The sequence below is a fragment of the Dermacentor andersoni genome, chromosome 5 (assembly GCF_023375885.2).
Source record: "Dermacentor andersoni chromosome 5, qqDerAnde1_hic_scaffold, whole genome shotgun sequence".
Lineage (NCBI taxonomy): Eukaryota > Metazoa > Arthropoda > Arachnida > Ixodida > Ixodidae > Dermacentor > Dermacentor andersoni.
In genome coordinates this window covers 198,228,299-198,244,481 of record NC_092818.1, presented here as the reverse complement: position 1 = coordinate 198,244,481, position 16,183 = coordinate 198,228,299, and the positions used below count along the sequence as shown (strand labels likewise).

The 16,183-nt window shown below is 46.0% G+C and overlaps 1 protein-coding gene across 1 annotated transcript in view; it reads left to right on the top strand.

Moving 5' to 3' along the window:
• Window positions 1–15,136, top strand: part of Gad1 (glutamate decarboxylase) — a 138,331-nt gene extending 123,195 nt beyond the window's left edge. Inside the window, exons 11-14 of the mRNA XM_050179577.2 lie at window positions 33–82; window positions 862–916; window positions 2,134–2,223; window positions 4,051–15,136. Coding sequence (XP_050035534.1) covers window positions 33–82; window positions 862–916; window positions 2,134–2,223; window positions 4,051–4,224 — 369 coding nt within the window. The 3' untranslated portion in view covers window positions 4,225–15,136. The remainder of the gene's footprint in view (window positions 1–32; window positions 83–861; window positions 917–2,133; window positions 2,224–4,050) is intronic.
• The last annotated feature ends 1,047 nt before the right edge of the window (window positions 15,137–16,183 follow it).

The following is a 16,183-nucleotide window of genomic DNA, read 5'->3' as shown; positions in this document are numbered from 1 at the left end:
CTAACGCGCTCAACTTCTTTTGCTCGTTTCAGGGGACCGCGGGTTTCGAACGTCAAATAGACCACCTTTTTGACATGTCCAAGTAAGTGTTCTTAATAACGTTTAGAGTATGTATTAGCCTGTCCTCTCTTCTGTGTACCGTTCTAGCTGAGCTATAATTCTTATTTTGCCGTATTCACGCCGAGCCCTTTCGTGATATCCTGGTATGTAAGATTACCCCTTGTACGCCCTGTCTTCTAACGCGAGAGTGTCGACCAAACTTAAGTGCGTATGCTCACCTTTTTATGCACGCAGACAGCAAGTCACAACTCCGCAGGCTTGTCTTGCCAGTCATCATGAATGCGTTCGGCCGTATGGGCCTTCCTATAACTATTCACTCAATGCTAGGTTATATTTTACTCAGCTATGAATAGTACGTCCATCATAACTAACAACAAAGCAAAAGTATGTGGACTATGCGCGGGTCCATAACAAGACATAGAACGGTCACCGTCTTGTGGGCAAGAATTCATCCGTTAGGACTACTCTTTGTCGGATCAGACCAGAAACGTTCTAACCCATTTTCTTGACAGCAGAAATACGCTCCAAACGGCCGCTTTGTTTCTCCCGTAGTAGATCTGTGCCGTCGGCAGAATTACCAACGCGTAATATTATGTTAAGCCTGCGAACACAGGGGTTTACAAATGTCGCACATCCTTTTCATGCATCCTGCCCCGCCTTACAGCATACTATGGTTTCAAGCCAAGTACAGTCGCGTCTCAAAGGAATGAGTGTCTCCAACTGCTTCTCGTTCCTACTCGTAGAAACTAAAGGCACAATACGCGCTGGAGCTGAAACGATTCCGCGTTCTGTGTGTTGCAGCTACCTCGTGCAGAAGATCAAGGATAGGCCAGATATGTTCCATCTACTACTCGAGGTGAGACTCACTATCGGAACCTAATATTTACACTACAACAGGTGCAGAGGTGTCAAGGGAACAAAATGTATAGTCCAACGCTAGACATATTTGCAAAAAAGAAAAAAAAACTCGATTTCTTTCACTCGGAGAAACATTTATAAGCGAGAGATAGTCTAGCATATTGACCTAGTTTATCCAAGATATTCACAGGAAGAAGAAGACTCTTTGTCTGGCCCTTGCGCCACATCACAGCATCGTCATCATCAAGAGACTTGAAGCGATCAGCTGTAGTCGTACAACACGGACAAAGAAACTTGTTTTTCTCGTTGCTCTGACGAAAACAAAAAGAACTAAATAGATTTTATTTCGTTTGTTTTTATCACTTTTCGTCAGGGCAGCAGCTGGTACCTTGAGCGTAGGGAAAAAGAGACGCTCACGACGCCGAGAAAGACGAGGAAACTTGTTTTCGTGAGGAAAACAGATCAGTTTTCTCATTGATTGTCAAATATATTCTGAATTGCGAAAAAGAACATTACAAACGCCGTTTCGCCTTCTCAGATAAGACTTAAATGTTCAAAATTTACCATCTTTCCGGGTCTCGACCCTTGGGCACAGCGAAAGGAAGGTTGGCGATGCCATCCAGGATTTTATTACCGGGTCCGAAATATTTAGACTATAAAATCAAAACCTAAGATGTTGTTATAATTCTACAAATTCCATTATATTAGCTGCATTTTTGTTTTAATTTATTCCTACATTCTATTAAATTAATAAGCTAGAATCTACCTATTACTTCTCATGTACTGATTCACCAATTTTGTTTACAGTCATTTTATCAGTCTTTTTCTTATTGTTATGTGGAACTACCCGATTCTTGGCCAATCCCCCCATCCCCCAATGTGTGCATTTGGCCCTAACGTCTAGGCTCTACATCTACAACAGTTGTTGCCCTGATGGAAGCAAGTTTCCTCGTATTTCTCGGCCTTGTGAACATTCTCCTGTTTGGCCACTGTGGATATACGACCATCGAACTTGTCAGCTGTCCTTATCGTACCACGCGTGCGTTGTAATTTTTTTTTCCGGGAACACTACACTACGCTGCACTCCACCGTGACAGTGGTAGCCAGATACTTTTTTATGCAAGCAAGATGCCACATTCGCGGAAAGGTCTTGCGCAACGAACATTCACTCGGATGATGGGAGCCAGTCGTGAAGTCTCCCTTCTCTTGTCGCAGCCGGAGCTAGTGAACGTGTGCTTCTGGTACATTCCCAAGAGGCTTCGCGGAAAGCCCCACAGCAGGGAGAAGGAGCAGGAGCTGGGAGTGGTGAGTGTGGACCTTTCCTCCTTCTGTCGGCACGCAGTCCTCGTGATCTAATAGCAAAACAGCGCAAGCTACCAAATACAAGAAAGGGAACAAAACGAGCGCTCGGGTCGTTTTTTTTTTTTTTATTCCTGTCCTTTTGCGCTCTTCTTACAAGACACTATAAAGCCTTAGTGTACAAAATTCAGTAGTGATATTAAAGAGATAGAATAATGGAAGTTCTGTAGCCAATGAACGTCTTACATCGTTCCGACGCCGTAGTACATGTCTACACATAATTTTTCCCTTGTTTGGGATCGTTAACGTGCACAACGGTGCACAGGGGCGTCTTCACTTGCCTCCATGCATCCAAACAACAATCTCCGAAGTCGAGACACAACTGCGAACATAAAAATACTAGAGGTGGGCGAATATTTCAAGTTTTTCATAGGAAACTACACTAGTTATTCATATTTGTGTTCGAAAAGGATTCTGTATTTTCGGATATGCGAAACTAACCAAATATTTCCTAACTAGCGACTGTTAACTTCTGATTATTTTTCTCTGTCTGCAAATCAAGGTATCGCAAATTATCAGAAGTAAAACGACAATAGTTTTTAAAGCACTACAGAAACGAAATGGGTAATGCAAGATTTGTTTTCGGTCTCGCAGCAGAAGGCTATTGCATGACAACCTGTAATCTTTGCTTCTAGTCTTATCATAAGAAGCCAACAAACACTGACACCAAGGACAACATAGGGGAAGTTAGTTGCACTTACTAAATGAATTAAAGAAACTATAAATAGATGGAAATGAAAGTGGATGAAAAAACAACTTGCCGCAGTTAGGGAACGATCCCACGTCTTCGGATTACGCGTGCGATGCTCTAACCAATTGAGCTACCACGGCGCCGTTTTCCCCATCCACTTTTTCTGGGTATTTATTTGTTACTACTATAACTAACCTTGGGAGTGTTAGCTCAAAGCTATGCACACGAAATGTAATTTAGGTGCAAACACGTAGTGAAGCGAATGGACAGCTCAAGTAGCAACGAAATGGGGTACGCGGCAACGTTTGCCATTGAGGTCTATCGAAAAGGTACTTTCGATCATTCTGGGGCCAGATAAAGTGCATAAGAAACCGCGCGCTCTTTTCTTTTTTTCATGGGCATAAGGAGGCTATTGAATGAGAAAGTGCAATGTCTCTGTGAAAGGCCGTTTGGGGCTGGATTTCATGTAGGCAATCAGGCGAACTTAAGGGCGGGCCACGCACTGCAGACAGGCTTGGTCGAGTCTCCTGTCTTTAACTTTGTTGATGTGTCCTTCCATATTTTTCTTCATTTATTCCAAGTTTTCATGTTTTTGTTGCAGCTTCGTCGCGTTTTCATTCAAATTGCTTAAGCCCCCCCATCACTTCTTGTCAGGACTAACATTTCCGCCATGAAGTCTGAAAGAGTGTCTTTTTCTGAGATAGTTGGCGCGGGTGGTTCATCTTGCATTGATGACAGAAAGAAAACGAAAAACAGAGATGTTAATCATGTTCCTTCTGGTTTGCTACCCCACAATTTGGAAAGGGAAGATAACGAAAGTGCGAGGAGGAGGTTTGTGATGCCAGCGCCCACGCACGGCAACGAGTTCAGTGTGCGTTGGTGGGCACACAGCGATATCCGCAGCAGAGTGGCAATGCCTGATTTCCCCGCCGACGACGCTCCCCCGTCTCGTGCCGAGTGAGGGCGCGCGCTTCGTGTCTGTCTGTCTCGCACACTCTCTAATTCGGACACCCTCTCATCGCGTGACCGTGGCTGCCGTTTTCTTTGCGAATTCATAGTCCCGTCTGACATGGTGCATGCAGGTGACAGCGCACTTGAAGGCGCGGATGATGAACACCGGGACGCTGATGATCACCTACCAGCCCATCTGGGACAAGCCGAACTTCTTCCGAAACATCGTTTCCAACGCGGGCGTGCGACGAGAAGACATCGACTTCCTCGTCGATGAGCTAGACCGCCTCGGCCACGACCTGTAGGACGCTTTCCTCCGACGAGCGTCTTCCACGCCACATCCCCTGTTTCCCAGCGGCCCCGCCACTGTCCTTCGGAGTTGGCCAGACCGAACCGAGCTGCTGTGAGGCCCCGCTAGTTAGGAAAAACAATCGCTGATATACGGCCAGGCATGGTAGTTGACGACGTGATGTTGACCCAGCGGGAAAAAAACATCGCCGAGTTGTTCGATATATTTTTTTTTCTTTTTCGTTTTCGATAACAAGCCATCGATTGATGGCGGTGCTCTTGTTACACGGTGAAGGTGTTGATCAAGCAGAAGCCGGTCTAACCTAGAGCGTTGTTCGTTCGTTGGGCAAAACGCATACGAGGGCTCGAATTTCGTGAGAAATCTGCTTATCCTTTGGTTTTAGAAGAGTTGTTTGATGTCGGCTTCTCTTGCTACGTGCGCGTGGCACTGTTAGTTAGCCGACCTTGTTAAGGCTCAGAAAGGAGAACTCATCTGGGGCTTTCTTTCTGCTCCTACGTAACCGGGACGGTATTCTGCTCTGTGAATGTGTTATAGATATATGCAACACACAACATTTGGCGAGCTCTACGCTGTATAATTAAAAAAGAAAAGAAAAAAAGGAACTAAGAGTAAGAAAAGCCGGACAACAATCTCCAGCGATAAAATTGAGCATATTACAGGACGTAAAATCGCAGCTTGTGATTGTGCGTTCTATAGTATCAGGGAAAGGTCCGGGTAAGTCGAGAACCCAGCTGAAGCTTTCTTCTGCTATAAGCGTGGGTTGCAGTGCAGCCACTCTGATTGGCTGTCGTCTTTCCTTATAACTTATCGGTTGTGGCATTGCTAGTGGACTAATAAGTTTTCCTGCCACAGTGCCTATTTATTTCGCGCACATGTTCCACAGAGGGGTGAAATCTTGTGGCGGGTTTAGTGACGGTGTACCGGCCTGTTTATTTAAACAGGTCATACGGTATAGAACGATATGTAGAATTTTGCTGTGTTATAAGCGACGTGCTATGGACTGCTAAGCGAGCCAGATAATAACAGTTGCTGATGTTTTCTGTCTTATGCACCGCATTCCCTCAGCGATAGCCGGTGCCACGGTTCATCGCTGTAGTTAGCCCTATAAATTCGGTCAGGCCTATCTGAATATTTAAAATCTTCGCGCGTATCCGCATACATTTAGGCTTACTTTAAGGAAATCGTACAATCTTCGTAATATGCGAGCTTCTGTACGATGCCCACCGCCATATGTGATCATCGCGTGAAATATTAGCCTTTAACAAGCCGGAAGTGAGGAAAGAAGAATCTGCGCTTCTTTGCTTTAGCGGTGCCACACTCGTTATACGTACACACTGCGTTGGAAACTGTATTTCATAATCCCTGCTTTTACAGCTACCTGTGCATTGTATTCCTTCCCCAGATTTTTTTTTTTTTTTCAGGACTGGCTCTTGTCCAGAAAACTATTTTCTTGGAGAACTCGTTTCTTGGTTCGCTTATAGCAAAAGACGTGTGACGCTCTATTACGTGACAACAATAAGCGATGTTAGGGGGTTTCGATGAATACAATTAGACAAGAAAATACATAATCGAATTAACACTGCATAAAACAAACATCTGGCACTTACATGCATATAAAAAATGATAATGAGCAAAATTTTACGCAAGAAACCGGTTTTGCTGCCTACATCCACTGCTTATATGTGATGAAGCGCATACTTAATTATAAATTCTGGTACTAAATCTACTTCCCAAAACCTGCAAGATGTAAACAATGGCATAATGTAAAATTGATTACGTAATAGCACAACGATCAATGTTCATGTCAAAAGTATTCTCCTGTGGCAACCTACAAAAAACGAATGTTTTACCAACATCTGCACGTCCATGTCTTCTGCTATTTTTGGTGTAAACAAACCAAGCAATAGAAAGCATGAGATATATCTGATTTAAATTACTGCTGATATTTTTAACGGCGACCAATCCAGCAACCACTAAAATGTGAAATAGCAGCTTGACTGAAAGAACGTTCGTAGAACGTCAGTCAGCCAAAGAATCTTGCCTTTCCTAAACTATATCTGCGTGGCGGCAGGCTCTCAGACAGTAGCGTTCTCGATTCTCGAAGAGCCAGGAAACAAAGGAAACTCGGAGGAACTAAGAATATACGCTTGACATAAGACTTCCCTTGCCTAGAAAAAAAAAGCAAAAAAAGATCGATAAATTGACACCATGCACTGTCTCTGCGTTTTCCAATCGCAAGATAACAGATGCATAAATATATGTATACATATGTGTATAGCGTGTACATCGTGTTCCTGTTGCGGTTGAAGTAGCGTTGCCACGTGCCGTACGCTCGTTGAGTTTCACATGAACCGTGTTGCGTTGAATCGCCATGAGTTGTAGGTGAGAAAAGTGAGGAGTGTTTCTTCTTCACTATCGCCGTTGCTGTTGTTGATTTTCCGCGAGTCGTTCGCGGACGAATATAGACCATCCCCGCAGCACGTGCATGGTGGCGTCGTCGATCAGCACGAACACGTCGCGTCGTGTGACCAGTTCGGAAATTCGACGATGACGCACCGCGCGGCTTTTCGACGTGCCAAAGCAGCAAAATCCCAAGTCTTCCAGGAGCAGGTCGCGGGAGCTTTGAGCGGGCAGGCCAGCTGGGCCTAACTGCGCAGTGTCAGCTAAGCCTATGTCCGCCATCTTTGTCCCAGGCCTCCCTAACACGTGCCAATCGTGCGCTCTGTATGTGTGTGTAGATGAATATCGTCTCGTCACCAGGACGACGGGACGGTCGGTATAAGCAGAAGAGAACGATAGCAAAGTTATATCACGTTGAACGTTTACAGAGTCTATATGATCCAGTTGTTTCGCGTTTAACGGTTGAAATGTGGCGATGGAAACTTCCCTGGCACACGAAGACCCAATGTCACAGTACGTGCTCTCCATTCGATCAAAACTTCCCCCAGTCCCTTCCCGAACGAGGTCAGCCGTGCTTACAGAGACATTCATCCTACGGTTTGTTCCTGTGCACAAGTTGAAGTCATAATATCCCGTAGGTTGTGGTTTCTTTAGACAGGTTCACATAATTTTGATGCTATAGGTACACAGGTGCTACTATTCTAAGTAATGATGCTTAGCTTCCTTCCCAGTTTGCAGTGATATCGAAGAATTCATCTTTGCTTTGGGTGTATCTCATCCTGAGAGTTGACTGCCACTCGACTGCGCTACTTTATGTAGACCTTCAAAAGTATTAGCGCGCAATCTGTTTTCAAATGAGACAACACGCAAACATCGTACTTTCAGATGGGCTACACATTTTCATTGTGTCGTTTTCATCATGTTAGCGACTTATAGGGACTGCCTGAAGAAACATTTAGCTAAAGATCATTCCGACTGATCAGGAAACGCCAATGATATGCGCGTCAAATCATAACATTGTTGTTACTTAGTGCCCGTCCGTAATTAGCAGTCGCTCATTCGAACAAAAACAGACCACATCGGAAGGATGTTTATCGCGATCATAAACCCGCAAAAGTGTGCGGGTGACACGACTCACTCACCTGTTGCGCTTCTGGGATGCACGTAAGCCTTAATGTAGTACAAAGCAGCAACCCAGAGTTTTCCCTTGATGCATTGCGTAATGCGCCGCGGCAGCGAACCGCGTGTGTGAACGGTAAACACTGTGGCATTAAATAGGTGCTTTCAGCCGCAGTCCTCTCTTCTTGTCATTCCAAGCACTCCATTTCATAAAGACAATGAGTTTGTGCGTGGTAAATGGCGAATGTTTTGTGCTTCCATATCAGTTAACCTCGATTCTCCTGTGACGTAAGATGGAAGTTGTTGATCGGCGTGCCTCAGTGCAACAGAAACAATGCTGCTGCAGAAAATCCTTGCACCTTGTCTCGAAACCTGCAGATTTCCAAATCTCACCAGTAGCAGTGTATAAAGCCACTCTAAGAGTATTTCTCGTTTGCACAAAATATGCTTGTAGAATCCACCTGGAATTTCATCGCTGCCAAGTATACCGAGTTCAGCATTCACATGTTTCATTGAAAACAAATAAGGTAAACACAAAATTGAAATTTATCATGTTCGCGGCAAGGCAGCCTGTTACAATAAGACAGAGCGGAAAATCCCCCGTCAGTGTAAATATTCACCACCCTTGTACGTCCCGTATCATGATTCAACACAGTATTATTCGTGTCAGTACACGCTACACGTCTGTGATGTCGCAAACGTGTCTTGCTTGCCGCAGTCCTTCCCGTTCTCTTTCCGCTGGCTTAGGATTAGAGCTTCAGTGAGGTGAGTGAATGCAGATGCACCTGTTATCGCTACATTGACGTCGTTACGTCTTGTGCGTGAAATCCAGACATTCATAAAGAGTATAGAAGAGTGCACCTTTATCGTGTAGTAAGCGCTATGTACACGCAACCGATACGGCTTGCCAGCACACCTCCCTGTTGGTACACACAAGGGGAAGCTTCTGATCGCTTCAGTGCCCAGTGCCCCGGTGACTGCTCAAAGCTTCGCTTGTCCGCTCCCATGTCCGTCAGTGTTTGTTCCACCAAGTGGACCTCAAATTTGCTTGTTGGCGCGCCTGAAACTCCAAAGTTGATCCGGGCGTCGTTGCTTACGAGCAGCGCTGGCTGACCCTTTCGAAATTATCTACATAGATGTCCGAATCGGAGTGCATGCGGATACCTGTAATCTGTGTTACCACGGCGTAGAGCCCCGCCTTGAATGGCTTCTCTCTCGCCACGTCGCACTTTCACGAAGGCGGACTCCGGAGGCCGGTCAATCGCGATTCGTCTTTCGCCATCGTTAAACGAAGGAGCAGCAATGATTTCATGCACGTTCGCACCCCACCCCTCAGTGATCGTGGACTAAAGAACGCGCTGTGGCCGCTGAAAACACTTCTCAGCCTGTGAATGACAACACAAACAATGGAAGGAAACAAAGTGGTGCAAAAGGTCACTTCCTCCGCGGTGCGTGCCACTCCTCTCAGTGTTCTATGAACAGTGAGAAACGTCGCAGCCATCTGAGAGAGTCGAGAGTGCAGCATTCATTTTTTATAAACATATTGGGCCCTCTACTAACAGTTGCAATCTTAAACACAGTATAGTTTGGCGACCGTGTCACGGCCCCTATAACGACGTAACCAAATACTACATTTTAATAAGCCTTTCTACCTTGGAAAAGCATAAATTCATGAGCATATAATTTCATGAGCATATTTTACTGTCCGAAATAAGAACAGTTAAACACTCTCGACTCTTGTTTGTCTTCTTTGGCCGGATGAATTGACCCTTGAAGGTTTAGGATGCCAGGACTGGGGGTGCGAACTTCCCGTGTCTCTATAGACCAAAAGGCAGACCGCGCTGCGGTGGTCTGGTAGACAAAATCGATACCGCATTCCCTATACTACACTGGTCACGGTACTTCCTGTTCATTTAACCGGCAGGTTATGTCGCGCGTTAGATTTCTCCGTGCGAATGAGCAAGGCGTGCCAGCAGTTACTGATAAGCTACCCGCATTTTCTCTTATTCAAACGCGCTCGAGAAGCGATGACAAGGCAAGAAGTAGCGCTAAATAAAAGTGATACAGCTATTCCGCTCATCACGTCTGTGATTAAAGGTAACTGTTTTCGCGCAGTTACTTTCTCCACAGCAGACGGAAAAGGAGACGACCTCAAAGATTTCCGATTCGCATGCGTTAATCTGCTGACTATAAGAATGCAGAAGCTGCCCACAGCATTGGAAGCTCCTCACTGTTTGAGTGTAAAGGCAAACAGACGATCCTAGATTGCAGCTTTGATTCGAGGTCCGCAAGCACAGAGGTATTATAAAGAAGAGCTGAGCAGTGGAGTTCCGAACGCAGCTCCTAGACCTAGCCTCCATACGTCAAGCGTATCATGTTACAGCACGTGATCTAACTCTGGCGTGCAAGAGATAAAAGCACAAAGACAGTCACAGCAAGTGAAAAAGTCTTCGACGCACTCTGGCAAGCGAGAAAGCAAAGAGTCCGAAATTTATAATGTGCAAATACGCAGTTTATGTCTTTAAGCTCGTCTGCTAGTCCATCGAAATGTGGGACAACCCACTCTAGTAAGTATAAGTTCAGCGCATAAACAAGCGGAAATCCGGCAGATCGTTTATGGCGAAGGAAGCCAGAAAAACCATGTGCCACCGTTGCGTTTCACTAGGCGTAGTGATACAACGTGCATCTCAATAGAAGTAAGCTGTACAGTTTCCATTTTGCCAGTAAGCGTGCTAACTCCGTGCTCTGGCCATTGCTGTGCCCGTGATGAGTAATCTGTCTTTGATTATGCGAAGAAGGCACCGGACGAGTCTGGTTGACGTTTTAGTGTGCAGGCGCCATCGCGTTTTCTTTTCAGTGGTCAGTCTCACGAGAGACTACAGAATTCCTATACGCGGCAACTCCGCGCACTACTTGGTCGCAAGCGCGACCTTATGCGCACCTCGACCGGTTGGAGCAAAATTTTTTCCTTCGGCGTCGCCCGTAATACTTGCATGGAAAGGTTACCCTCCCAAGCTGCAGACCTTAAAGAAAAGGTAAAAAAAGAAAGTGGGAGAGCTTTTACAAGACGTCAAAACACTGTTCGCAACGAAGCGGAATTTCGTATGAAATTTTCGTTGACTGAAAAATCACGTGTCAAGGCTTGTTTTCTAGACAATCTCAATAATTATGAGCTTCCATCGCCAGTAGTGAAATAGCTTAGTCCACGTTCTACAGAACGGCCGCCTTTCTGTTTATTTCCTCAACGCTACCAGTGATCCTCTTTGATCTCAGTTATGCGTAGATATACACATATTTATTTAACGTAAGCGTCGACAAATCGTATTATGTTGCGCTTTGAGACAATCCTCGATGCATCCGCTTCAAGCCCTGATCAGTCAGAAACAGTCTTCCATGTATATACGCAATATTATGAAGATCTTAAAGTTGGCATTGTAAAGCAGTTTTCACTTTGCATACTTTCCTGCGTCAGGCACGGTAATTCTGCCGATAGCACAATGACGCCTGAGTACTTCTCTGGGCCTTGGACTATTCGTTCCAAACATTACTGCGCAATTGCAGGACAAATATCCCGCGTACAGCATATATGAGATAAACCGTTGCTCAAGACTCTTAGCAATAAATGAAAGAAGCGTAGCATCGAGGATTAAATTCCCTTCAGTGCACCATGGTCTCCTCCATGCATGAACATTCTCAAGGCGGTGTAACGCGCATCTCAAGCAGGACATTTCCTTGTCTGCCACGTATTGTACTTTGTTTTCAACGCCGGCACAACAAAACGCCCCTTAAATCATTCCTCCACATAGAAGCGTTACGGGGCGCTCAGTAACTGCATAATCACGCACTAAGTGAGAGTCGCTAGCAAGCACCGACGACAGCTACGTAAGACAGAGACGCTGATGTGTCGAGCTTCCTTCGAGCGGCATTTACGCCGTAGCCGCGCATTGGTTGGCCCGCACGCATGTGCGGCCCAACCACTTCTCATTTATGCCTCGCAGCACAATCATCAGCGCCTCGCGCGGCGCCAAAGTGGTTAAAATTGCATTCTCAATCAAGCGATAGCCCGTAGGAACACATGCAGTCTATCTTTGCATAGATATCTTCGCATGTGCCCGCGGGATGTTTGTTACGTCGCATGCGAGCCGTTTCCTTGCTTATCGTATGTTTGTGCGCACCTGAGTGTACATACTCAGTTGGTTGTAAGCTGAAATTCGCGTGCTGTGTTGGACTAACCCGGTGGTGAATGCGTCGTATTTGTCTTTTCCGTTGTGCTTCACAGCTTTAAGGACGAGGCAAAGTATCCAGGGCCAGCACACGTCATACGGTTTACCGCCAGCTCGTTTGAATGCCACATCTGGATGCAAACAAGCTATTCATGCTAAATATGCATGACTTAGAAAGAAAAGCCCGCATTGCTTCACATCTACATGCAACACATACAGAATAGTGCTTACGAAGTGCGGTTGCATTAGGTCTGCCGAAAATCTACTTGATATAGCTTTACATTTTTGTTTCTTGACACATTCTCAGTGCCAACTAATTTATCGCCAACCTGAACGCAAATAGAAAAAAATATTTGAAGAGATTCCGCATTCAACTTTCTCCGTTGGCGAAGAAAATTAAGTCGGCACGTCACGTAGAACGTCTGTTTTTCGCCGCACTGACTGTGCTTTAGTCCCTACGATGTGCGATGAATACCCTTGCATTATACTGAAGATTTGTGTGATCCTACCCTTCCAGCATATCACGATGCTAATGGTATGTGTCTGTTTCGCTCGATATTACTGCACAAAGGTGTAAAAGCAGTCTTTACGAACGAAACCGTCGTGTTATGGCCGCTGCTTTAAGGCGAGCAATCTGTTCGTGCCGCATGCATGCGCTGTTGGTCGTTATATAATGTTTCAAACCAAAGGAACAATGTGGTCCTCTCATAAGAGTCAAGCTTTATTCACCACAATGGACAAACATTCCCCGTATTCTATGTACATCACGTGTGCGTCTTGAGTCGGTGTACGTCTCTGGCGCTGCCGAGTGAAAACATTTGTCGTGAGCGTTTTCGTGAGTGGCAACAGTTCTGCGGCACATTTCGAGCCGTACCGAAATGCAGCTGTTGACGCATGCGCGTAAGCCGCATCTTCCCGCCTGCCTAATCGGATATTTGAGAAATCAAGGCGTTGCGTGCGTACGTGTTCGGTGAACAACTCTTCTCGAAGCAAGTACAAACGGCGAATGCTGTAAATTAGAGCCATATGCAGCACTACAATGCACATAACTTCCGGCAAAATGCACGTAGAAGAGAATAATATCGGACAAGCGGCGACGTCCAAACGTTGCTTATGCGTGCTTCTAATAACCAACCAACTGCTCAAATAGCAGTGCCCACACATGACGTTCCTTGAAGTCCGCACTACACTATCGGTGAAATAGAAGTCGCGTCCGTGCAGAACCCGAGCTTGATAATCTTTTAACCAGTGACATGAGTGAGGCCAGCTATAATGTTTACAATTAGTACATAAAATATCTTAAACCCGTTTCAGTCAAAGCTTAGCAGCTTTAGATAGCGTCAACACAATTGCAGCATGTTCGGCTTCATTAAAGCACGACTTGCAACGAAAGTTTCTTTTCCTTTGTGGTCACCGTTAATCAAGGTACAGCTTAAGTGTCGCATGCATAGGCGTTAAGCAGAATAGCGGTCCCAACAGGCAACAAATATATTGAGTTTATTTCAAAGTTGTAAGCAAGAGCCAGCTGGGATCAATGTAACATCCGTGAAGATCAAAAGACAGGGGGAAAACGGTAAAAGCTACTAGCATTGTTTGGTCACGTGGTGGGTCGCCGTACTTGAAGGTATTAAACTACGTGCAACCAAAATCCGCTAGCATCATTGCTGGCGTAAGTACACACGCAGGTTCTCATCAAGATGTCACTGCGCATGCGTCGACGACTGTGCGGGTGTGTGGCGAACGGTCTTGCTGCAATGGTAGCACGAGCAACTGGTTCGAGAGAAACAGTGCGCACTCGATGGGTGGACCCTTTTGAAAACTGCAGGCTGACTTTCCCGCAACGCACCACTGCGGTCAACGTGTTGTAAAAATTACCATTAATGTGCAGCTAGTGCGCGTTTCCTTCTTTTCCTGACCGCTGCATTTACCGTGCAAGGAATGACAAACTACCGGGAACCTAAAGTGAAACGAGACAAAACTACTATATGAATTTAGGCTCGTAATTTGTCCTGTAAGAACTCCACGCCACAGCGAAAAAATGAAGAAAAAAGGAAAGCAGGGGGGAGGGGGAGGGCAGACTGCTTGTTACGGGTAAAAGGTAATACATATGCTTCTAAATTTCGATCTGAAACCAGGTTTCTGGCTATGTTATCGTGACTTCGTCGATTCGAAGAAAATTTTCCCAATTTGGCGCAATAAACGTGAAGAGCTTCTAGGTTGCCCCTCTTTTTTCTCTCTCTCCCTTTTAAACCTTATATTATTTGCAAATTCAATGTAATAATTTCGTGTAATTCAACAGTTAGCCGGCCTCGACTGAATGTCGCATAGCTACAAGGAGCTAATGCGGGAAGAAGCTGTCTTTCGTCCTGGCGTCTTTTCTGCCACACTGGCGGTAAGACATAAGCTCCGGTGGCTATCTGTAATTCAATCAATCCAGCATCACTTACTATTTCTCTTTACTGTCCCATTGAAAGTCTTCAAAGGGGTCTGCCGCTTCGCTTAGTGTGACAGTGTCTCTGAAGATTAAAAAAAAGAAATAAACAACTAATAGCTATATGTTGTAAAGCCTTCCACCCGCAGCTTCCCAACCTTTGTTCTCCTTAGTCGAGGGGAGCCGCTAGCGAGCTTCCACCGCGGTGCGGGAAAACTTGCAAGCCGGTGCCTCTCCCACCGTAGTGAGCAATAAAACAGCATTGGCTTCAACAATCCGCTGTCCTGCAGCGATGCAGACGCTGCGCAGTTGGGAGTCAGTGAGAGAGAAAAAAAAACACAGCCCTGAATGATAAGCATGTTATGTAATGGAGCCATTGTTGGTGTTTTTCGGCTCCCTTTGTCCGTGTGCGTCTGCCTCTGGATGTATAGTACCCTGTTAATGTAGGTTATACGCTGACACATCACCCACTGAACCCTGCATAAGTAAAATTTCCTGGGGAAAGGTGAAGACAAGAAAAGGCAGCTGTATATTGATTGTGCACGTGTGCGTTTGTGGTGTTTCCGTGTGTTTTTTCCTCCCGATTAACACAAAGAACAACAAATATCCGTGTATGTGAAAACACAACGTTGGGAGAAATAGAAGACGTGAATATCACGGAAAACATCGCTGTATTTGAATTGAAACGATGCTTGTCGGCAATAAATGTCCAGTCTAGACGCTGTGATACCGTACCTTTCCTGCCTCTCTCATTCCCACGCCCATGGATTCCCCAGACGGCGTGGAGTACCTGCGCTGGGCCACAATGTGGAAGTTGCGTGCATTGCTTGCCCTATGCTCTTTCACAGGTCATGGACAGTACGTTGGCGAAGACAGGTTGATTCAAGCGCTGCCAAAGGGAGGATTGTTGCCATCTGCAGTAGTCTCTGTCGCTTCAATGGCCACGCTCTCGCATACTGTTGACGAGACGAGGGCCAGAAGCGTCCCCGCTGCATCTCCTCCGTACGGGGTCCGCGCGTACTGCGGCATGGCCGTACAAGATCGGACTCACCGCGTCTCCGTTGTGTCCGACCTGGTACGGCTTTAGGTTATGATGAGAGAGAGAGAGAGAGAGAGAGAGAAGGGAGACAGAAAGGCAGGGAGGTTAACTAGACTGAGTCCAGTTTGCTACCCTACACGTGGGGAGGGGAATGGGGAGTGAAAGAGGGAGAGAGAGAACTTAGGTATAGGATGTCTACAGTCTGGCTCTCAAGTCTGTTTCCCTCAGGTAGCGAAAAAGCGCTCGAACTGCTTTCTGGGCCAATGAACTATGAGGCCAGGCCCCCAAGATCTTCGCTTCCGTAAATGGCCTGTCATCCAGTCTATTTAAGGCACACTGGAGAGTCTCGCGTTGATTATCGAAGCGAGAACAGTGGCACAGAAGGTGACTGATGGTCTCTTCACACTTGCACTTCGCGCACATTGGTGAATCCGCCATTCCAATACGATAGCTGTAGGAGTTGGTGAATGCTACTCCTACCCACAGCCGACACAGCAGTGTTGCGTCACGTCGTGGAAGGTTCGCTGGTAATGTAAGTTTCAGTGATGGGTCGAGGCTGTGTAAACGACACTTAGAGTTCTGAGGTGTATGCCAGCAACCTAACGTGATTGTACGAGCGAGACTGCGAAGCTCTCTTGCAGCGTCGACTCTGGATAAAGGTATAAGGAGTGTCGGTGAGCCAGCCTGGGCACGTCGGGCAGCGTCATCGGCGAGGTGATTACCAACGATGCCACAATGTCCC